Below are 20,094 nucleotides of genomic sequence, written 5' to 3' on the forward strand. Positions count from 1 at the left end.
TATGGATAAAGCACAAAATTTGAATAAAATATACACAAAATATAATTTCTTCAAATATCTGACTAAACTAACCTGGGTCATGTGAACACAACAATGTATATTTTCCAGGTATTTGCTGAATATTTTTTTATTTTAAACATTGTGGATGATGCCATTGTGGATGGGGACACCAGAACTTCCGAGGACCCCATGACCACTTCCTTTCTCTTCTTTTGCTAAGAGGGCTAGTTAGCTCTGGTTAGCTATGTTATTCTTTAGTTTTTTCTTCTGTCTTATTCCTAAGTTGTTTGTCACAACCATGATGTGTCAACACCATAACTGACAATTTACAAAACTTTTATGAAATTTTGTGAAATAAATGCTTAATTTTGGTAAAATGTAAAGATTTCATGGACCYGATGAGCTACAATATGGCCTCCTTCAGAATAACATCATAAAAATTGAGGTAGTTTGGCATTTTGTCAACTCCGTCAGATGTTGACTCCATCAGAGTTTTTGTGACTCTTTCTGTGAAATTGTTGTCAAATCTCACCTAAATGTGTAATTAATTCATTTTAATGTATTTTACATAAATTGCATTACTTCACATGTACCAAGTTTTTTATTTTACTCACTGGTTTGTCATCACCTTCAGTTCTGTGTCAACTCCATCATGCAGTGTCAACTCTGTCAGATGGACGTTTTGTTGTTTTTTGTTTTAAATAATATTTATTGTGTTTCTTGAGAAGCATTTATCTGTAAAATAAGTAAAAAAATATCACTAATAGGGTCATTAAAAATTATTTTTTATTTATTTTTGTCAGATGGTGATAACAGCGTTCTAGGTTAGGTTGATTAAAAATGTAATTTAAAAAAAAAATGTTGCAACTGGGAGCCTGCACCTTTCCAAAACATTATTTGTCATATTTGCATACATAAGGTTGAGAAATAACAAAAAAAAATCATGGGAAAATTAAAACGCATTTTGTCCCTATTCTCAGGAATCACTATATGTTTTCCATATTTGTTCAAACTGTCACTGTGCCGTGACCTTATGATTGTTTCTGGTTGTTTCTGAGCCAGAGGACCACAGGGAGGAGGCAGAGGAGCTCCGTTCTGTCTCATATCATACTGTCAGGACGTACAGGGACAGTTTGAACAAATATATAAAATAATAAATACTTTTAGAAATGTTACCTATTGCAGCTTTCCTCTAACAGATTTCTTCTATTTCGCACAGAAAGGTTAGTTTTGTAATCTTCAACATTTATGTCAGATAAAAAGATAAAGATAACCATGTCAACAAACAAAAGCTGTTTTCAAATGATGACCTCATGTATTAAAGAAGAGGTTCTATCCAACTAGAACCTCTGTGAAAAAACCCACACTCTGTCTGTGTGCTACTTTGTGTCAGAAATGGACCCAAGCACAGACAGGAGTCTCATATTGAAGGTATGACTCTACACAAAGAAACTCAGAATATCTACAGCTCTGCAGGCCTCACTGCTTCTGCTAAGGTTCATGTTTATGAGTCATAGAAGGGTTCCAAGGCTGAAGATTTCTGCAGACCAAAAAGAACAAAAATGCTTATTTCATATTCTCCAAAAAAATGTATTTTAAAATATTCTGTTGACTGGCGAGACAAAAGAGGAACTCTTTTTAGATGTGCATCCTGTTATATGCATAGATGGTGTGAAATCAACACAGCTTTTCAGACAAAGGACATCAGCAATTAAGCAAGCTAATACTAGTGACAATCATTTGAAGCCCAAATCAACCAGTGAATGGCTCAAAAACTAAAATGGAGGTTATGGATTGACCTAGTCAAAGTCTGGAATTAAATCTGATATAGATGCTGTGCCCTGACCTCGGACATGCTGTTCTGCACAGTGTGACTGAATTAAAACTGTTCAGCTAGAAGCACAGGGCTAAGCTGGCTGGGATAGCTTCAGTCCTTCTTAAGAGAATTCAGCATTTTTGAACAAAATTTTGCATTTACTCAGGTTATCTTTGTCTGATTTAACATGTGTTTAAAGCTCTGAGACATTTCAGCGCAACATTAAAAGCAACAGGAGAGGAAATCTGTTTGAAGGCACATCTGAAACGCTGGCAGACAACATACTGAAGCAGGCTGCTGCTGAGGCCACATTGTGTTTACTGCTCAGCATTCCCATGACTGGCCTGCCTGCTGCTCTGCTCTCACTATGGTGCCGAAATGCATCACATTACAGAGCTCAATGTGTCCCAAACCTTGACCAGTGAACCATTCATGGTTGTTTTTTTCATGAACCATTCAGTCCCAATTGAGTTGTTTAACGTGGCTTCACTGTTCTCCATAAAGGTTCTGAGCTGAGCAACAGTTAGGCTTACTTAGTTCCTCCAGGATGTCATGATGGTTTTTTGTGATTGTTGTTGCTTAGAAGTACTGATTTGTCAAAGTTGTGAATTCTTTCAGTCTTATTTTCGCCGTCTTTCAAAAAGGTGAAATTGCTGCACATAACCTTCCCAGAAAAGAGACAGAATTTTGACATGGTTCATGTTTACAGTGAACATTTTCAGAGTTCTTCTTGAAATAGCAGCTTGATACAAATCAAATCCTGTCCTGAGGAGAGGTCAAAGTGCAAATTGTCTCATTCAGGTTAACATGAACTGTAGACTCAGTAGAAGCAAATTCTTCATCTCAGATTAATGTTATAAAGATTAATTTGCTCTTTAGAGTCACTCATGCTTTCATCTCAGGTTTTCAAGAGATGTTGTGAAACAGGAAGTTAAATTAGGAGGGGTCGAAGGGGATTGGTCAAAATTCAGCTGAGTTTCTGTGATTGGTCAGAAAATAAGGAAATACACAAAACGTTACGGTGATCGGTCAGATTTACAAAAAAGTTGTCATGACTGATGAAAATTGCAAGTTTGTGGAAAACTGGCGAATGATGAGTGAATTTGCATTAATAGTTGAAATCACAGCTGCCTGAAAGAACGGATTAGTGTCACAAGATAAATGATTTTCCAAACTTACCAGTACTATAATCATTTCAGGGACCAACTACTGAGCGACGTTCCTGACTATGGAGAGCCATTTCAGCCAAAATTAAATAAATAAATAAATGGGTGAAATAAATAAAAAATGAGTAAAATAAATCAAAAAATGAAGAAAATGAGTGAAATAAATAAATAATTTGTTAAATAAATAATTTAGCTTTTTCATTAACCCATTTTTTCATTTATTTATTTTTCATATTATCAATTTCTCAATTTCCCTTTTTTCATTAATCTATTTTTCATTTACCCACTTTTCANAAGCTAAATTAAAAAATGGTTAAATGAAAAATAGATTAATAAAAAGTGGGTAAATGAAAAATAGATTAATGAAAAAAGGGAAATTGAGAAATTGATAATATGAAAAATAAATAAATGAAAAAATGGGTTAATGAAAAAGCTAAATTATTTATTTAACAAATAATTTATTTATTTCACTCATTTTCTTCATTTTTTGATTTATTTTACTCATTTTTTATTTATTTCACCCATTTATTTATTTATTTAATTTTGGCTGAAATGGCTCTCCATACCTGACCATTAAACCTGGATGTAGGAAGAGACGAACAGTAATTAATTAAACTAATCTGAGACAAAAATTGAATCGGCTTTTTGCTGTCTGACAAAATATAATTCAAATTGAATGTAATCATCTCCTCATGTTCTGGATTCACATCACTCAAACTGATTTCCCATGCTCCTTTGCTCCTCTGCTCAATGAAGTCAGCTCTTTTTGAAAGTGGTCTCGGCTTCTTTACAAGCTGTTTGGTTGTCATTCAGAGGTCCCTCCTGCTCTCCTTTGTTTTCGTCTCTGATCTCAGCTGTGGTTCTATGTTTTACAGTTTGTGCTCTTATATAAAGGGCTTTAACAGGATGGTGACTTTTTCTAGGTTTGGTTGAGTTTGGCTCAGACGCGTCTGAAAACGGTTAAAGGGATTTTTTCTTTCTTTTTTTTTCTTCTCTTTTTTTTGTGGTGTGACCATGGTTTGGCTCTGTGGGTGCTGGTTATGGTCTGTAGATTCTGTCCAGACACAGGAACACAGAAACACATGCACCCTGTCGCTCTCTGTTATGGGCTCACTGAGCCAACCGGCTCAGCATAAAGCTGCACTTTCAGGCACCATTTATGCTCCTTCCTCTCTCCCTCTGTTTATGAATATGCATGTATACATCTAGCGTGTCTGTGTGTACTTGGTTGTGTTTCACCAACCATCTGGGCTCCAGCTGACTGTCTGTAGCACCATTGTAAACTCTTGTTTTCATCTCAGTCAAGAATCCATCAGATCTCGTCTCTCTGCTCCAGCCCCCTTTTATAAACAAGGCCTGCTTTCAGTTTCCCAGCTCCCTCTGCTCTGCTGCATGCTTTCTGAAATCACACCACTTCTCCGAATTTAGAGGGAAACAGAAGTTCTGGTCATGCCTAGAAAGTGGTCAGTGTTTGAACCATAGCTGCACATTTGTGACTGTGGTCAGTGTTGGTGACCATACTCACTGACTCTGGACAAACTTTCAGAGTCAGAGATTGACCACATTGGTCTCAGAAAGAGAGTTTCTATTATAAGGGCAGTATTGTGGAAAACATACTTTTTGGAGCTTTACATCATGTTATAATGATAACCCTCATCAAAAACACACCTGGAGTGTTGGTTTGATTCTTTCATGCATGTTTACAAAATCCCTGAATCTCCCATGGCCACCATTCAGCTGCGTGAACCTAGCTCCACCTTCAAGAACAAAGCTCCTCCTCAGGAGCTGCAACTTCCAAGCTTCTGCCTCACAGAGCTCCTTCAGACTAGCCAGCAGCAATTAGCAAACACCTGGTGGAACTGAGCATCTGCTGAGCTCATTATAGGAGCTACTTCTCAGAGCAATGCTGGTAAAAACGTTGCTGAAGGGCTAATAGAGGAACCATGTTTTTGGAGGCGGAGTTTCAGAAAGAGGAGGAGTTTTTAAATCGAGACTCAATTTCAAGGCGTTAAATTGCAAAGTCAATTTTCTTTTAAGTCATATTTGATATAAATAAGATTTTTATAACAACTGAAGGTAACAAAGTTACTTGATTGTGCTATAAAATGGCACAATCTTGTCCCTCTTGTCCTGTGGGGACACACCCAGCGGGATTCACCCTGGATTTCTTCATGATAACAGGATTTCTGCTGTTTGGACCTTGTGGATTCCTGGATTATCAACAAATTTGTGACAGACTTGGCCAAAGTAGTGAACACTCAGACTGCTGGTGTAAATAGAGACGCAAGTTGGATGTGAGTCTTGCTGAGACTCGCAGCCCCGCTGAGGACTTTAAAACTCACTAATGGAATAGAATCGATCTTGGAGAAGTCGCCAGTTTCGGTTCAGTGGAACGACCAAATTAATTTGGATAATTGGGAACTGAGATGTATCAGAGAGACTTTAGGGAAGATTGAAATTTATAATCTATGCGACCTAAGACATTCTGTTTCTGAATTGGCTTTCTCTGTGTCACCTTGGAAGGGCTGCATATTTCCAATCTCCTTGAAGATATGTAAACATAACGCTCCTTCCCACCTCACCCCCTTCTGTTATCCATGCAGCTGTGGAGCTGAGCGCTCCCAAGGACATTCCTGGATAAACAACACCTCTGTCGGACTTCTGCGGGAAGGCTGAGCAACATGGTTTCATGGCCCTGTGGTGTCACCGCCTTCACTCATGTCTTTGTTTTTCCCTTTGTTTTGTCTGAATGTTACCATTTGCCCTAATGTGTCCTTTCCTCTTTTTATTTTATTTAGTTTACCTCTTAGAAACTGTGGAGTACTTGCTATTTAACCCAGAAAAGGATTATTTTAGTTTATTGATAATATCAGAAATTGTGGAGTATGCGCTATTTAGATTAGCGGTTCTCAACGTGGGCGATACCGCCCCCCAGGGGGCGTTGGCGGAAATTTTTACAAAAGGGGGGCGCTGGGATACCTTTGGGGGGCGTTTGGTCGAAGGTAAACTTTACACCTTAAATCCACAACAATGCCAGTTTAGACTTTRAGCAACYTGGTAAAACTGTATTGTGTAACATTAAATCATGCTTGGCTGCAAATGTATCGATGGCAGCTCTTCTTCTATTCAGTGCTGTGATTCACTTTGTCTGGTACTTTTGTACATATGTTTTGGCAGTTCTGTGATCATGTCAAAGCAGCAACTTATATTAAAAAGTGTTTTATTTCCGTTTGAAAGTTGCCCGCTTCCATGGAAGGACAGCAGAAAATCGCTCTTATAAACATGTATAAAATCACTATACCCTCACTTTGAATCCCTCTAAAAATGAATCCATTTAAATAAAGAAATCCCTCCATGGGTGATACCTCGATAGAGAGCGTTCATTTTATAGCGTTAATACCGGTGCTGTAAGTGGTCCGGTATGAAACGGATGATAGAACAACGGTACCACAGCACTTTGGACGAACGGAGCGACGAACTAGATGTGAATTACGGCATAAAAACAGAGAATCCGATGCTGAACAGTGAAAAATCAACACATGGTGTGAAACACATGACGATTAGGCATTAAAAGGATCTGGAACTTTTGTTTTTCCAATGAAAGCTCTGGTTTACACAATAAATGCCATGTGGGTGAAATTTTATGGATGATACTCTGATGTCCCATTCTTCTGAAGGCAGCACAGAGCTGCACCACCAGAAACCCACAGAAACACTGAAGAGAAGAAGAGTTATGATTAATGCAGTTACAGTTCTATCCATGTTTTAATGTTGCAGAGCTCAGTCGTTTTGCAAATAGTTCAAAGTTTAAACTGACATGTTTTACATCTTTTATCAGGTTATTTTGTGGAATATATAACAATATTTTTTCCACTCTGATTGGCTGCTGTTAGGCCTACAGATTTTAACTTGAATGTTTATTGCATTTTTCGTAGATACCTGTGAAAATAATTTCTATTCCCATGACTTTTTTGTTCTCTGAGAAATTATTTTTGATGATAAATACAGAAACAAGAATAAAAATCAAAACATCTACAATAGTGATGGTAATATTAATAATAAAATAATAGTCAGTGCAAAGTAGCCTGCAAATTCTTTGGTGGGGGGCAGTGAGGGACCTGGATAAAGGCTAAGGGGGCGCTGGCCCAAAAAAGGTTGAGAAACAGCACAGTCTGTTGTGTAAGGGACTCCATGTACGTCATAATATTATCCTTAATTTGTATTAAAAATATACCATGAAATTCAATGCAGCAATGTCCACATGATGAAGACATTGAAAATGGAAGAAGTTTGCAAATTGATTGGTTACCAAGCAGATTGGCTGCCAAACAGAAAGAATGCAGACTGGAGAACATTACTGCCGAGTTCTGTTTTTATTCGTTACAGCAATTTTTGCCTTTTCTTCTGACATGCAACATCATCTAGGTGATTTAAAGGAGTACTGAAACCATCTTAAACATAAAACATTGCCCATCTCCCCAGGCTGAAAGGATGTGTGTGTTTTAAGCTTGTTGGTTATGGTCCAGATTAATGGAGAGGATGTCTGTGAAGTGGTTGGGGTGTAACTGTGTTTGGATAGCGCCCGTACGTCTGCTGCAGCAGCCTGAGCAGAAACACTGACAGTTTCTTTGCACTGAGGTCAGAGGTGGATCCTCAAGCTGTTTCTATTTCTCTTAAAACACCTTTATGGCTGTTTCTCCTATTAAAGAAATCTATTCGAAATCTCTTTTAAAACAGATGCAGCAAAGTCTTCTGAAGACGAAGAAGATGAAGAGTCATCCTCAGAGGAAAATAAACTGTCCAATGAAATGTCAACAAGCAACGAAAAGCTCCAACGTAATTCCCTCAATGCTGTTAGGTCTCCCAAACTTTTGCCTGAAAGCAGTTGAGCTGTGAATGGCTGATTTTTATCGTGTTTATGTTGTTGTGTCTCCTCGTTAGCGCTGGCGCCGCAGTGGGTGATGCCAGAGAAGATGGAAAAGCAGCTCCATGCTGTGCCTGCCAGCAGGACCGTCAAGTTCCGCTGTCAAGCAACCGGGAACCCACTACCCAGCCTGCGCTGGTACAAGAACGGGAAGGAGTTCAGGAAAGACCAACGAATCGGAGGGTTCAAGGTCTGTCTGACATCAGTAGCTGCGTTTCCATTACAAATGTGCGCAAAACTTTTGTCAATATAAGTTTATTTATGTGGTAAGTCATTAAAAAACATGCTACGCCATCATCCCACCAACTACTTCATATCTTCTTCTTTTTGAGTCAGTCCCGACATCCGGTTGTTGATCATGTGACTCGTAGGTTGTGAAAAAAGTGCTTCCACGAAGCGAAGTAAGCGAATTTTGATATGGCCAAAAAACAAATTCACCCTAACACTAAAACTTATAATTTTTTTTTTTAAATTGGCATGTTTCAAAAAAACTAAGCGAACTTATTTGCAAAATGTCAAATTGAGCAATTATACTGTCAATGGAAACGCAGCTAGACAGGAACAGTATATCTGGTTTTAAAGAGATGTATTAAATCTTCTGCTCTTTATCAGTTCAGAGAACACATGGGGACGCTCATAATGGAGTCAGTGGTTCCTTCTGATAGAGGGAACTACACCTGTGTGGTGGAGAATGTACATGGCAGCCTGAAACACACCTTCCTTCTGGACGTAATTGGTGAGGCATGTTGATGTTCTGGGCATCAGAATGACCCTTCTGTACCGAGCGCCCTCCCGTGTCTCACCAATTTTCTGCATATCCTCCTGTCCTTCATCAAATCTCTTCTGATCTTCCACTTTTCTTCTTCCAACACCTTAGGGTTGAAAATAGTCTTCCTTTCCAAAAATTTTGGCAAACACAACACAGGACATTCCTGATCCTAGCATATTTACTGTATATCAAATAGAGTTTTTACCCTTTAGTGTACTGGACGTTTTGAAGTGTGTTACTAAGTGCAGCTTTTGACCTTCATCTGACGTTTGTCCAAACATCTCTGCTCCAGAGCGTTCTCCTCACAGACCCATACTGCAAGCGGGCCTGCCGGCCAATCAGACGGCTGTTGTCGGAACCAATGTGGAGTTTGTGTGCAAAGTGTTCAGTGACCCACAGCCTCACATCCAGTGGTTCAAACATATAACCGTCAATGGCAGCAAACAGGGACCAGACGGACACCCATTCGTCATGATTCTCAAGGTACGCAAAGCACACAGGTGGTGTTTTTTGTAAATTTAGCTTTAATAAATTGAAATTAAGCAAATATCAGTCTGAGCTTTATCTGTAGCTTAGCAAAGACATTGATACCCTAAGTGTATCGATGAAAGTGTTTGGTGGATTTGGTGAAGCTGTATAGGTCTTTTGAGGTGAAGACAGAACCGAGCCGTTAGATGGAGCTTTCTGTTTTCCATTGAGTCTACACTGAGTGACATGGGCAACTGCCCAGGGTGGCATCTTGTGCCCCTGGGTCCCTCAATCAACTGCAACATTCCAGTCCTCAAAAAATAAAAACCAGCAACCTCATTAAATTTGCAAATGACTTTAGAAAACAAAACAAGCCCACAGTCGCTGATGATAAGAAGACTTGGCAGCACTGACTACAGGTCTATAAGATAATTGTATGGTTAAGGTGGAGCCACTGATGTCACACAACACATTCTATCGACTGGGGAAGTAAAAATGTTACTGCTTTCAACAGACATGAGGCATACAAATGCATCACGTTTGTCGTTGTATTAGAATGACGCCAAGTTAAAGGGTTTGGGTTTGACCCCGCCTGTCCTGTGAGAGTCCAACTGCTGCTGGAGCTGCTCTTCTGAAAACTCTGGACCATAAAATAGAGCACCAAACCGCACCGGCCCATGACGTACCGCTCTGTGGAAGCTGAGCATAACACTGTTGTTACAGTCAGTATGCAGAAGAGGATCTTTAGGCTCTGTGGCTGATGCCTGCCAGTGGGCTGTAATGATTTACTGTAGTGGTGGCTGAGCTGGTTCTGCTGCATGGCACTGGTCTCATTTTTCTTTCTCTGGTCAGCAGAGAGTCAGATTGGGTTTGTAGGAAGTGGTGGGATAATGAGGAGAAACACTTCAGCCTCTTTTTCAATTACAGAAGATTTATTTACTAGTCAAGTTGAAAATTGAGATTTGTACTATTCCTTTAGTAGAGTAGAGTTAAGTATACCAACTCTGAGAAATGTTTCTGTGTTACTGAGTAAACTGTAGGTTTTTATTTAAAGGGTTAACATCCACCTGCATTCCCCTGTGAATGCTGCTGTTTGTATGTCTGTTTCAGGTTCCAGCTGTGAACGTTCTCTGTTTGTTTCTGATCTGGAGTTAATATCTATGTTGCCGTCAGGCTGCAGGTTTGAACACTACAGAAAAAGACATGGAGGTTTTGACTCTGAAGAATGTCTCCCTGGATGACGCTGGAGAGTACACCTGCCTGGCGGAGAACTCCATCGGAGTGTCTTACCACTCAGCGTGGCTCACTGTGGTCGATGGTATGTTTACATGGAACCCATGCACACCATAATTCAGACTCTCTCCTCTCCGGTCACCATGACTTCCCTCTCCTCAGAGTTACTGCCCTCACCGGTGCCCTCGCAGACATACTTGGAGATCTTCATCTACTGCCTGGGGTTTTTCGTCATCATCATTCTGACGGTCTCCGCAGTCATGTGTAGGCTCTGCTGCACCCAGAAGAAAAGGGACTTTAACAGCCAGCTGGCAGTGCAGAAGTTAGCCAAGAGCATTCCTCTGAGAAGACAGGTGAGGCAGTGAGCATTCAGATCACCTTTTCATTGTCTTCCTGATCTCATACTAAGTCTATATCTGTAGGTTTCAGTTGAGTCCTCGACCTCCCAGCAGTCAGGGATGTGTTTGATGCATCAGTCGCGTCTCTCCAGTGCTGCCACCACCATCCTGGCTGGAGTGTCAGAGTACGAACTTCCATACGATCCTGGATGGGAGCTGCCACGTGAACGGTATGTCTTTACCCAATGTCCCCAAAAGCAGTCATACCCCACAAAAGTTTCATTTTACAAAAAGCATCGGCAGTTTACCACATCACATTTATGCGACCAAGCAAAAAGGTGGAAGGAAGTGATCTGCTGCTGGTCCAGACCTAAATCTATTTGAGGATCTTTGGGAGGACTTGGAAAATTTGATGTTCAGGTTTTCCAACCTGAAACTGAGCAACCTTACAAAACCTTACAAATTCAAAATTATTATATCATCTTCCTCCCACTCACAGTTATGCTCTGCTTCCTGTTGGTCTGTTAAAAACAAAAAACTATAAATATGTTGAGGTTTGTGGTTGGAAAATGTGGTTGTTTAGTGAAACATTATCCAGTTTTGTACTGACATGGGCTAAAGAGCCACTTATGGAGGAGGAACATGATGTAATTAATAAAACCAATGTCCTTAAGAACTAGACCTTAAAACCGTGAATCATCCTCCACCTTAGAGAAGATTCATCATTGGTCCTCTATGACGAAAAGTCTAAAGACCCTGAAACACTGCAGTGTTAACAAGTCTTATTGGTGTACAACCCCTTGTCTACAGAGGGTTGAGTGTCTGATTTATGCTTTCATTTCTAGGTTGTGTTTTGTGTTTTAGTCCAGCATAATTTTACACCTCTGCATTTGTTTCAGGCTTACCCTGGGGAAGCCGTTGGGAGAGGGCTGCTTTGGTCAGGTGGTGCTGGCTGAGGCTGTCGGGATCGACAAGAACAAACCCACACGTCTAACCAAAGTGGCTGTAAAGATGCTCAAAGGTGAGAGATGATAGAAGCTATTCTTTTTTTTGTTTTTTGTTCATATTTTATTTTACAAAAATATGTTTTTTTTTATATTTATTAAAATTGTCACAGTGTCGTGACAGTATGATATGAGACAGATAATCTGTGATCTCCTCCACATTCTCCCTGAGCTCTTATTGTTGTCTGAGGAAATGCACCACTCCCGACCAAAAACAACCAATCACAGCTCACTGTTAAAAGAGTTAGCATAGCCACCTTCATCATTGGCCATGCTAACTAGCTTTAGCATTGATGACAGAGTATGCTGTAGTGAAGCATCTGTAGCCTATCAGAGAGCAAAGTGGCTGGGGGTGAGCATGAGAGTGATTGACAGCTGTAAGACCCTCCTCCTGGCTTTGATTGGTTGTTACTGCAGTAATACACTGAGTGGTGCGGTTAGTACTGGGAGCACTGAGAAAAGGCAGAGAAGATCAATTTTTTTTCTTCCACAGATTGTCTGTTACATATTATATCGTCAAAACATAACTATAATTTTAACAAATATGTAAAAAAAACTTTTTTTAATAAAAGTTATATCCTGCAGCTGATCTGTTCTGCCCCCTGCTGCAGCAGATGTTCTAATCTTTGGCACGTTGTTGTGTTCAGCGGACGCCACAGAGAAGGACTTGTCTGACCTGATCTCTGAAATGGAGATGATGAAGATGATAGGGAAACACAAAAACATCATCAACCTCCTGGGCGCCTGCACTCAGGGCGGTGAGTGCTGAAGTCTTTAAATGGCTGGGTTATGTGGGGAGAGTTCTGCTCATTAACCAGCGTGTTCTCCCCTGGATGTGTCACCGTGCCCTGGATCAGGCCCTCTGTATGTGGTGGTGGAGTATGCGTCTCAAGGGAATCTGAGGGAGTATCTGCGCGCTCGTCGACCCGCCGGGCTGGAGTACTGGAGCGACCTGCGGCAGGCTAGTCTGGGGAGTCTGGAGATGAGGGAGCTGGTGTCTGCTGCTTACCAAGTGGCTCGAGGAATGTCTTACCTTGCTTCAAAAAAGGTCTGAAAAAATAAAACAGTGTCACATATTGTACATGTCTAACACAAACAAACAAATAAAATAACCTCAGAATTTGTCTAGTTCAGTTTTTGCTGTTATGTTTCATCATTTGGTTTTGTTGAGTAAAAATTGATAGTGTCCTGCAAGTTTTTACAATTGCATTACATAAAACATCCAACCTGGTGAGACAAAGTAAAGAATAAAATGCAGCATTGACAATGGCATCAACCTAGAGTCAGACAGAACCGACTTCCTGTCAGTTCTGTCTGGTTTTTTGTGCTTCAGTTAGTTTAACTGGCTAACAAACCTGTGAGCTTAACCTATAAAGCCGGGTTCTGAAGGATGACTCTCTTTCCCTCCAGTCATATTCTGGAATGATTTTTTTAAATAATAAAATAAAAGTTGTGATTTCAGCAGTCACTCACTGGTTCTGTTTTGTTTCAGTGTATTCACAGAGACTTAGCTGCCAGGAATGTGCTGGTCACTGAGGACACTGTGATGAAAATTGCTGACTTTGGCCTGGCTCGAGACATCCATCACATTGACTACTACAAGAAGACCACTAATGTAAGCCTGACTGTTTAAAGGAAGCTTGTTGTAGATTTATTAACAGTATGACCGGATGCTAATGTGCCTGCAGGGCCGGTTACCCGTGAAGTGGATGGCTCCTGAAGCGCTGTTCGATCGGATATACACGCACCAAAGTGATGTGTGAGTTATCTACTACGTACAGTAGTTTTTCTGTTTTATGTCATCCTTGAAATTTCTCATAAGTATCAGTGCTTTCAAGCTTTTTAAAGCCCAAAAATCGGAGCAGGAGACTGGCGCAAATCTCTGCAAGGCATGATTGTTGTGTGAAAGTTGGGGTTGGAACTTAAGTTAACCCATTAAAAACTGAACACAAATAATCGCTTTTTAAAAAAAGAATTACCTACAAACATCCCGAGCTGGAACCTTTGTATTTGTTTCTGGTACGCCATAAATCTGCTGCACAAGCGACATCCCCAAACAGCAGTGATGGACAAGCAAAGCCGCTGCTATTGGGCCTCTAGGGGTTAATTTTTTGCTTAAAAAAAAAATCTGATTGGAAGCTGGAAAAGACTATTGCTGTGTTCAAGTTTTGGTAAAGAAAAAACTAACTTATCAGCAAAGCTATTCAAACCTAAAACAGCATATTGATGCTAAACATGTAGCAGCTAATGCTAATGCCAACGACCACAGTCTACATTTCTAAAGAAGCTCCATGAATGATCAGAGCTTCCTGAAACTCTGGAAAACTGAATGAATAACACAACAATAAATATCTTTGTTGTTCAGCTCATATGTTTATTCAATAATTTAGCACTATAAAGGGTTTTTGAATTTCAAATTTAGCTTATTTTATCAGTTAATGGCTAAAATTGCATTCAGTCATCTATGTTTGCCCTGCATTACTTTTCCATCAGATAATTTCTCTGCAGGGTTACACTTTTCTAAACCTGAACTTCAGTTTGCAGTTCAGTCTCTACATTCCACGCGTTGACCCTATGTGCTGCTGTTGCTGCTGCTGCAGGTGGTCCTTTGGTGTCCTGCTGTGGGAGATTTTTACCCTGGGAGGCTCTCCTTACCCCGGGGTCCCCGTAGAGGAGCTCTTTAAGCTACTGAAGGAGGGACACCGCATGGAAAAACCCTCCGCATGCACTCAGGAGCTGTGAGTGCATGCACACATTGACTTTCCTCCTCCTTAACTCCATCTGCAGATGTCCTAAGACAGCTGTCTTTATGATTTTTAATATTTCAGGTATCTGATGATGAGGGAATGCTGGCATGCTGTTCCAGCACAGAGGCCCACCTTCCAGCAGCTTGTAGAAGACTTGGATCGAACGCTTTCCAATATGGCCAACCAGGTAACAAACTTACAACTTTGGAGGGATTACTGTTTATATTCATCTGCAGTCGGATTTATCTGAATGGTTTTTTTTCCGGGATGAGAAGGATTACACAGCATATAGTTTCAATGATTTCTAAATGTAACACTTGAGTGTAAAAGTTTTCTTTATTGAATCCAAACTCGGTCAAAATTACATATGCAGCCTCAAATACAAACATATTCACCTACATTGTTTTGTGAAGTGCACTGAAGGTCATAGGGTGTATTTTAACCTGATGAGGGAAAAGATCTTTTAACTTTGGGGTTGATAATCATGATCGGATGCGGCTGGTCTTTTCTCTTCATAAATACAACAAGAGCTGTCTGGCCATTGGTCACCAACTCGACCAATGGTCAATAGATAGGAATGTTGTAATAACTTGTCAAAGATCAAAGATCTGTAGATTTTTTTAGAATTAGAAAAGTTGATCACAGCTAACAAAATAACAAAAACTAAAATTGATAAAACATTTTCAATAAGTGAACTAAATAAGAGCAGTAATTAATGGGGAAAAACTATTAATTCATAATAATAATAATAATAATCACAATATTATTATTATTATTATTATTATTACAATAATAATAATAATAATAATAATAATGATGATGATGATGATGATGATTATTATTATTATTATTATTATATAATTAATAAATAACTGGAATTATATTGTGCATTTATAAAATGAAAACATACTGAAATGATATTTTTAATGTCCTGTGTTTTTGTGTTTATGAATCTATTTGTTAGCTTTTTGAACTGATAGATTTTTTTCCCCATGCAAGCAGTTTACATCATCTGCCGATAAATTACAGTTCTCCATCCTCCTCATGGTGGCTCTGATGTTAGTCCACAAAATGGTGACAACAAAGGTTGGGAGAAAACTCCAGAGTCAGGTGGACAGTTCTGGAATCAACGTTAAGCTTTCAAACATAAGAACTCTTTACCAACTGTTGCGTATGGTGGTGTTAGCATGATGCTGTGGGACTTTTTTTCCTGTAGGTATTACAGAAAAACTTACAGAAAAGCACTTTTCACTTTGTGACTTTATTGTCGCAAAGTAGTGACAATAACTTAAAATATTTACCTTCAGTTTCTTCATCTTTACTTCATCCTTTACAACGCAGCCTGTTCTGATTGGTCAGTTTATCTGACAGACAAGGCAGAATGTAATGCAGTTCATTTTGTCTCAGTTTAAAGGATTTCAAACCAGCCTCTTGCATGATGCTTATGTGTCGCCTTATTAAAGTTGAAAACCGGCTCTAACTATTTGCCCATACCCTCGCAGGAGTACCTGGACCTGGCCGTCCCTCTGGTCCAGTACACATCAGTCTGTGGCTCTGCCTAGCCTCACCGTACTTCGTCGGCATCGTTCTGGGAACGTTTACTTCCTGTTTCCTGTGCAACCCGGTGCAGCCTCAGATGAGGCCGCCGGGCAGAGCGACAGACGGAGCTCAGTTGAACCGTTTCACTGCTGTGTGATGTAAAGACCAGCTGGACTGAACTGGACTCCCTCAGACAGGAAACGCAGTGTCCTGCTAGGACAGAAGGACAAGACGTACCTCAGACACTGAAGTAGGACATGTGTCCTGTGTGTCTATAATAATGTACTCCGTGTGAATATTTTACACATTAGTCTGTTTCATGTTGAGTATCTGTCTGGTTGTGTTACAGTGACATGAAGTGGAATGGATAGAAAAGGGGACAGCAACATGTTTTGATAAATCTATGTAGCTATTATTCTTTATTTGTACAGTTGGATTCCTGCTCCTCAGCAGAATAACGCATCACGCATAACATACTCTCAGAAACATACTTTTTGATTTATTCTGTTTGTTTTCTGTAAAAAAAATAAAAAATAACTAAAATAAAAAAATACATATTGCACTTATTCTCCATGGGCTGCTACTGTTAGACAATGAGCTTTAAGTTTAATGTAAAATAACTAAAGAACAGTATTAAAAACAATATTAAAAAGACGTCAAACTGATGCTGAAAAACATGTCTTGTTTTCATTTTTCTTCGTTTAACCTAAAGCTAAATATGAGTCATTGGAGTCATTTCCTTTCAAATACCAAAAAAAAAATTTCTTTAATTTCATTTAATTTCTTTCTATTGATTTACTGGTTTATGTAGACTGTGCTCAACTGGAGACTAAATGTGCAACATTTGTTCCATTTCCAGCTCTGGTTCTCTTTCATGTATCAAACAAACCAAAACCTTTGAAAATCTGTTACCCTCCTCCCAGCCTGTGGTGGCGCTGCACCAAAACCACAGAAGGAAGCAACACAAAAGAACAATCTGAAGAAGACCCTGACCCCAACTTTCATCGCAAAATGTAAACAAGAATGGAGTGGTGTCAGATTTTAGCAGTTGTAGGATTTCTCTTTTGTCTTTGATAAAAGATCATGAGCCATTTCTCTTGTCAGTGCCAGGCTCATTTGTTTGTTTTGGTTGTATTTACCCAGAATGCCCTGCTCATCTTCCCGCCTTTTGAGCGGTCTCCGATCACTAGAGGTGTGCGGTACTTCATATTTTGGTATCGATCTGATAGCAAGTACCGTATTTTCCGCACTATAAGGCGCACCGCATTATAAGGTGCATAGAATAGACGCTACAGTTAAGGTTGCCACCCGTCCCATACAAATGTGGATGTATAATAATAAAGAAGTGGTTCCCGAGTACTTTATATAGTAGGCTGCCCCAGTCATGGACCTTACCACACGGGCCACGTTTTATTGGCTAATGCCCATTTTACGTCATAGCGCAGCTACCACATGCGTGACCGTCTCACAAACACAAGCTACAGTAGTAAACACAAGCTAATGTACATTGTGGACTAGCAGACCGGCAGAACGTCTTTGCGTCAGGACTCGAAAAGAATGGCTCTCCACTGTCAGTGGGGAATCTGCACAGGCGATGTCAGGTATCCTGATCGTATTTGTGGAACTAAAATTCACAGATTTCCAAAATCTGTGTGCACGACCGCATTTGCAGCTCAACCGTCATAGGATCAATAAGAACAAAGTAGTGTCTGCTGGTGTAAGTATTATTGCTTTGCTTTCTTTGTGTTTAGTGAATGACAAAAAGAAAGTCAATAATAAACACATCCATTATGAAAACATTTTAGCCATGAACAGCAAAAGGGCAGTACCAATACAACTTCTACATCCTGAAGCCTGTCTGTTTCAGCCTTACGATAGTTGAACAGATCAATATGCAATGTGTACTGTATCTGACATACATTAAAGATTTTATTTTACCTGAAAAGGCTTTTTACTACACTGTAATCGTGTTAGCCACGCTAGAACCGAGTACCGTGCCTAGGCCTAGGCACACTCAAACATTTGCCAACAACAGAAATCACTGATTCAAAAGTAACCCTCAAAACCATGAATACCCGACTTACCCAGCCTTGCAAGAACAATAGGCGTCAGTGATCTTGTCCACAGCTATATTTATGCTGAGTATGTGAGGATCTGCTGTTTTCCTCATCAACCGGTAGCATTTAGCTGACACGCACAATGTTGGAGGCATCGCGTGGCTCAAACACCTTGATGTCATCCAAAAAAGATGACATGAACTTGTTGGTTCCCCTGTCCATTGTCGTGGCTGATATTTTTTGAAAATCCGGCAGAAATGCTACGCTAATCGACTCAGAAATACTCTGCAGAGAGTCAGTCAAAATGAAAGACGCCATGTTTACATAGAAACTAAGCACCGCGAGGCTCTGCTTGTGAGACATGTAGTCACATGGGACTTTCGAGGGGCGTTTCTGGGCGGAGCTTGGTAAGGTCCATTGTTTCACTCACGGTGTTGGTGTTGCGATATTGTGCCCAACTGCTTTCTGGGTAACACAGACCAACCGACACGCTGCCACCGCAGTCTCTGTCTCTTCCCCGCCCCCCCTCCTCGGTCGGCGAGGAGAGCCTTGCGCGACTGGGCCGGGTCATGGCCGGACGATGGTCAACCTTCTCCGTTCGCGCACAGCATGTTCGTGGAGAACGTGGTGCTAAATGACCTGCAGACGACCTGATTATCAGGTCCATAGGTAGCTAGGTCAGTCAAACTTTATTAACAAACCAGCATTCTGATAACTATCCCAGCATGCACCGCGCGCTTCTTCTTCTACGGGCAAAATGAAGTCGGCGGCTGCTTACCGTAGTTACTAGACCTGTTGTGGCTCAATATTGGTCCATATGTAAGGCGCACCGGATTATAAGGCGCACTGTCAGCTTTTGAGGAAATTGAAGGTTTTTAGGTGCGCCTTATAGTGCGTAAAATACGGTAAATACAGAGCCACCATTCACCAATAACATGAATATCGATACTTTTTATGTAAGTTTGATATAAAATCAAACTTCTGACCGTTAGGTGTTTTTGTAGTTTTTGCTTTTAAAATTCTTTGTAAAAACCTGGGACAGAATTTGGACAATATTTACAGGCATCCACAAAATACTTTTATTAATGATAAACAGAAATGTTGTCTTCACATTGAGGATAAGATGATTGATTCCACACCATGACACAAAGCGTTCCACCAGATCGCTGCCTCTTGTCCATCTTTCATAAGGACTGAATATCATCTGAATATTTTTGTAAGTTTTGGCTTAAATTTTCTTTTATCAATAAAAGGAAAGCAGAAAGCAAACATAGAATTGCACAAATTGACATTACAAAAATTAGTTTGCTTAATGAAAACAGACCAATTTAAAAAGAACTCACATTTTTTCATAACAGATTTTGTGGTAGGAGGAGATGTTTTTTGTAGCCACATTAAAGTAGATGTACTTAGGGATTTTTTTATTTTTTTTTGCATTACAAGAGTCATATGATCAACAGCCGGATGTTACTACTGGCTAAAACTACGAAGAGGAATGGAAGGAATGTGATAGTTTATTTATTTATTTATTTATTTAGATAACGTGCAGCTGGTTCCACCAGATCTCTCACAGCACCTCATTGTTCATAAAAAGTTAAGTGTCACTCTAACCTTGTTGAATCCATAATTCTTCTGTAAAATTGCAGTCCACAATTTCCCCAAAGTGCTGCATACATAGCAGCTCCTGAGGAACCTGGGCTTGTTGCTCCAGTGCTAGTACCATGGCGGAATTATGAAGATATTTCAAGTAACTGTTTACATCCATCGCTGCCATGAGTTTTAGTGACTTGTGTGTAAAAGCTTATTCATTTGTGATTTTAATTTCATTTCCTATTTAATAGAAAATCTGCAATTGTGTGTGTGTGTGTGTGTGTGTGTGCGTGTGTGTGTGTGTGTGTGTGTGTGTGTGTGTATGTGTGTGTGTGTGTGTGTGTGTGTGTGTGTGTGTGTGTGGTTTCTTTGTGAATATATAGACGGTACGTTTGTGTTGGAAACACTGATGATTGTTGTACAAGCTGCTGTTTGTGGTGTGG

General features: G+C 40.0%; 1 protein-coding gene across 2 annotated transcripts in view; it reads left to right on the forward strand.

Moving 5' to 3' along the window:
* fgfr1b (fibroblast growth factor receptor 1b) overlaps nt 1–16,679 on the forward strand; it is a 30,021-nt gene extending 13,342 nt beyond the window's left edge. The window contains exons 3-17 of one of the 2 annotated variants that reach the window (XM_008423158.2): nt 7,720–7,818; nt 7,924–8,096; nt 8,519–8,642; nt 8,968–9,158; nt 10,317–10,461; nt 10,539–10,729; nt 10,799–10,944; nt 11,614–11,735; nt 12,366–12,476; nt 12,576–12,766; nt 13,211–13,333; nt 13,407–13,477; nt 14,319–14,456; nt 14,547–14,652; nt 15,968–16,679. In XM_008423158.2, coding sequence (XP_008421380.1) covers nt 7,720–7,818; nt 7,924–8,096; nt 8,519–8,642; nt 8,968–9,158; nt 10,317–10,461; nt 10,539–10,729; nt 10,799–10,944; nt 11,614–11,735; nt 12,366–12,476; nt 12,576–12,766; nt 13,211–13,333; nt 13,407–13,477; nt 14,319–14,456; nt 14,547–14,652; nt 15,968–16,027 — 1,991 coding nt within the window. In that variant the 3' untranslated portion in view covers nt 16,028–16,679. The remainder of the gene's footprint in view (nt 1–7,719; nt 7,819–7,923; nt 8,097–8,518; nt 8,643–8,967; nt 9,159–10,316; nt 10,462–10,538; nt 10,730–10,798; nt 10,945–11,613; nt 11,736–12,365; nt 12,477–12,575; nt 12,767–13,210; nt 13,334–13,406; nt 13,478–14,318; nt 14,457–14,546; nt 14,653–15,967) is intronic. The other variant, XM_008423159.2, reaches the window with a different exon arrangement.
* Nucleotides 16,680–20,094: the final 3,415 nt, after the last annotated feature.

The sequence above is a fragment of the Poecilia reticulata genome, linkage group LG12, assembly GCF_000633615.1.
Source record: "Poecilia reticulata strain Guanapo linkage group LG12, Guppy_female_1.0+MT, whole genome shotgun sequence".
NCBI classification, from domain to species: Eukaryota; Metazoa; Chordata; class Actinopteri; order Cyprinodontiformes; family Poeciliidae; genus Poecilia; species Poecilia reticulata.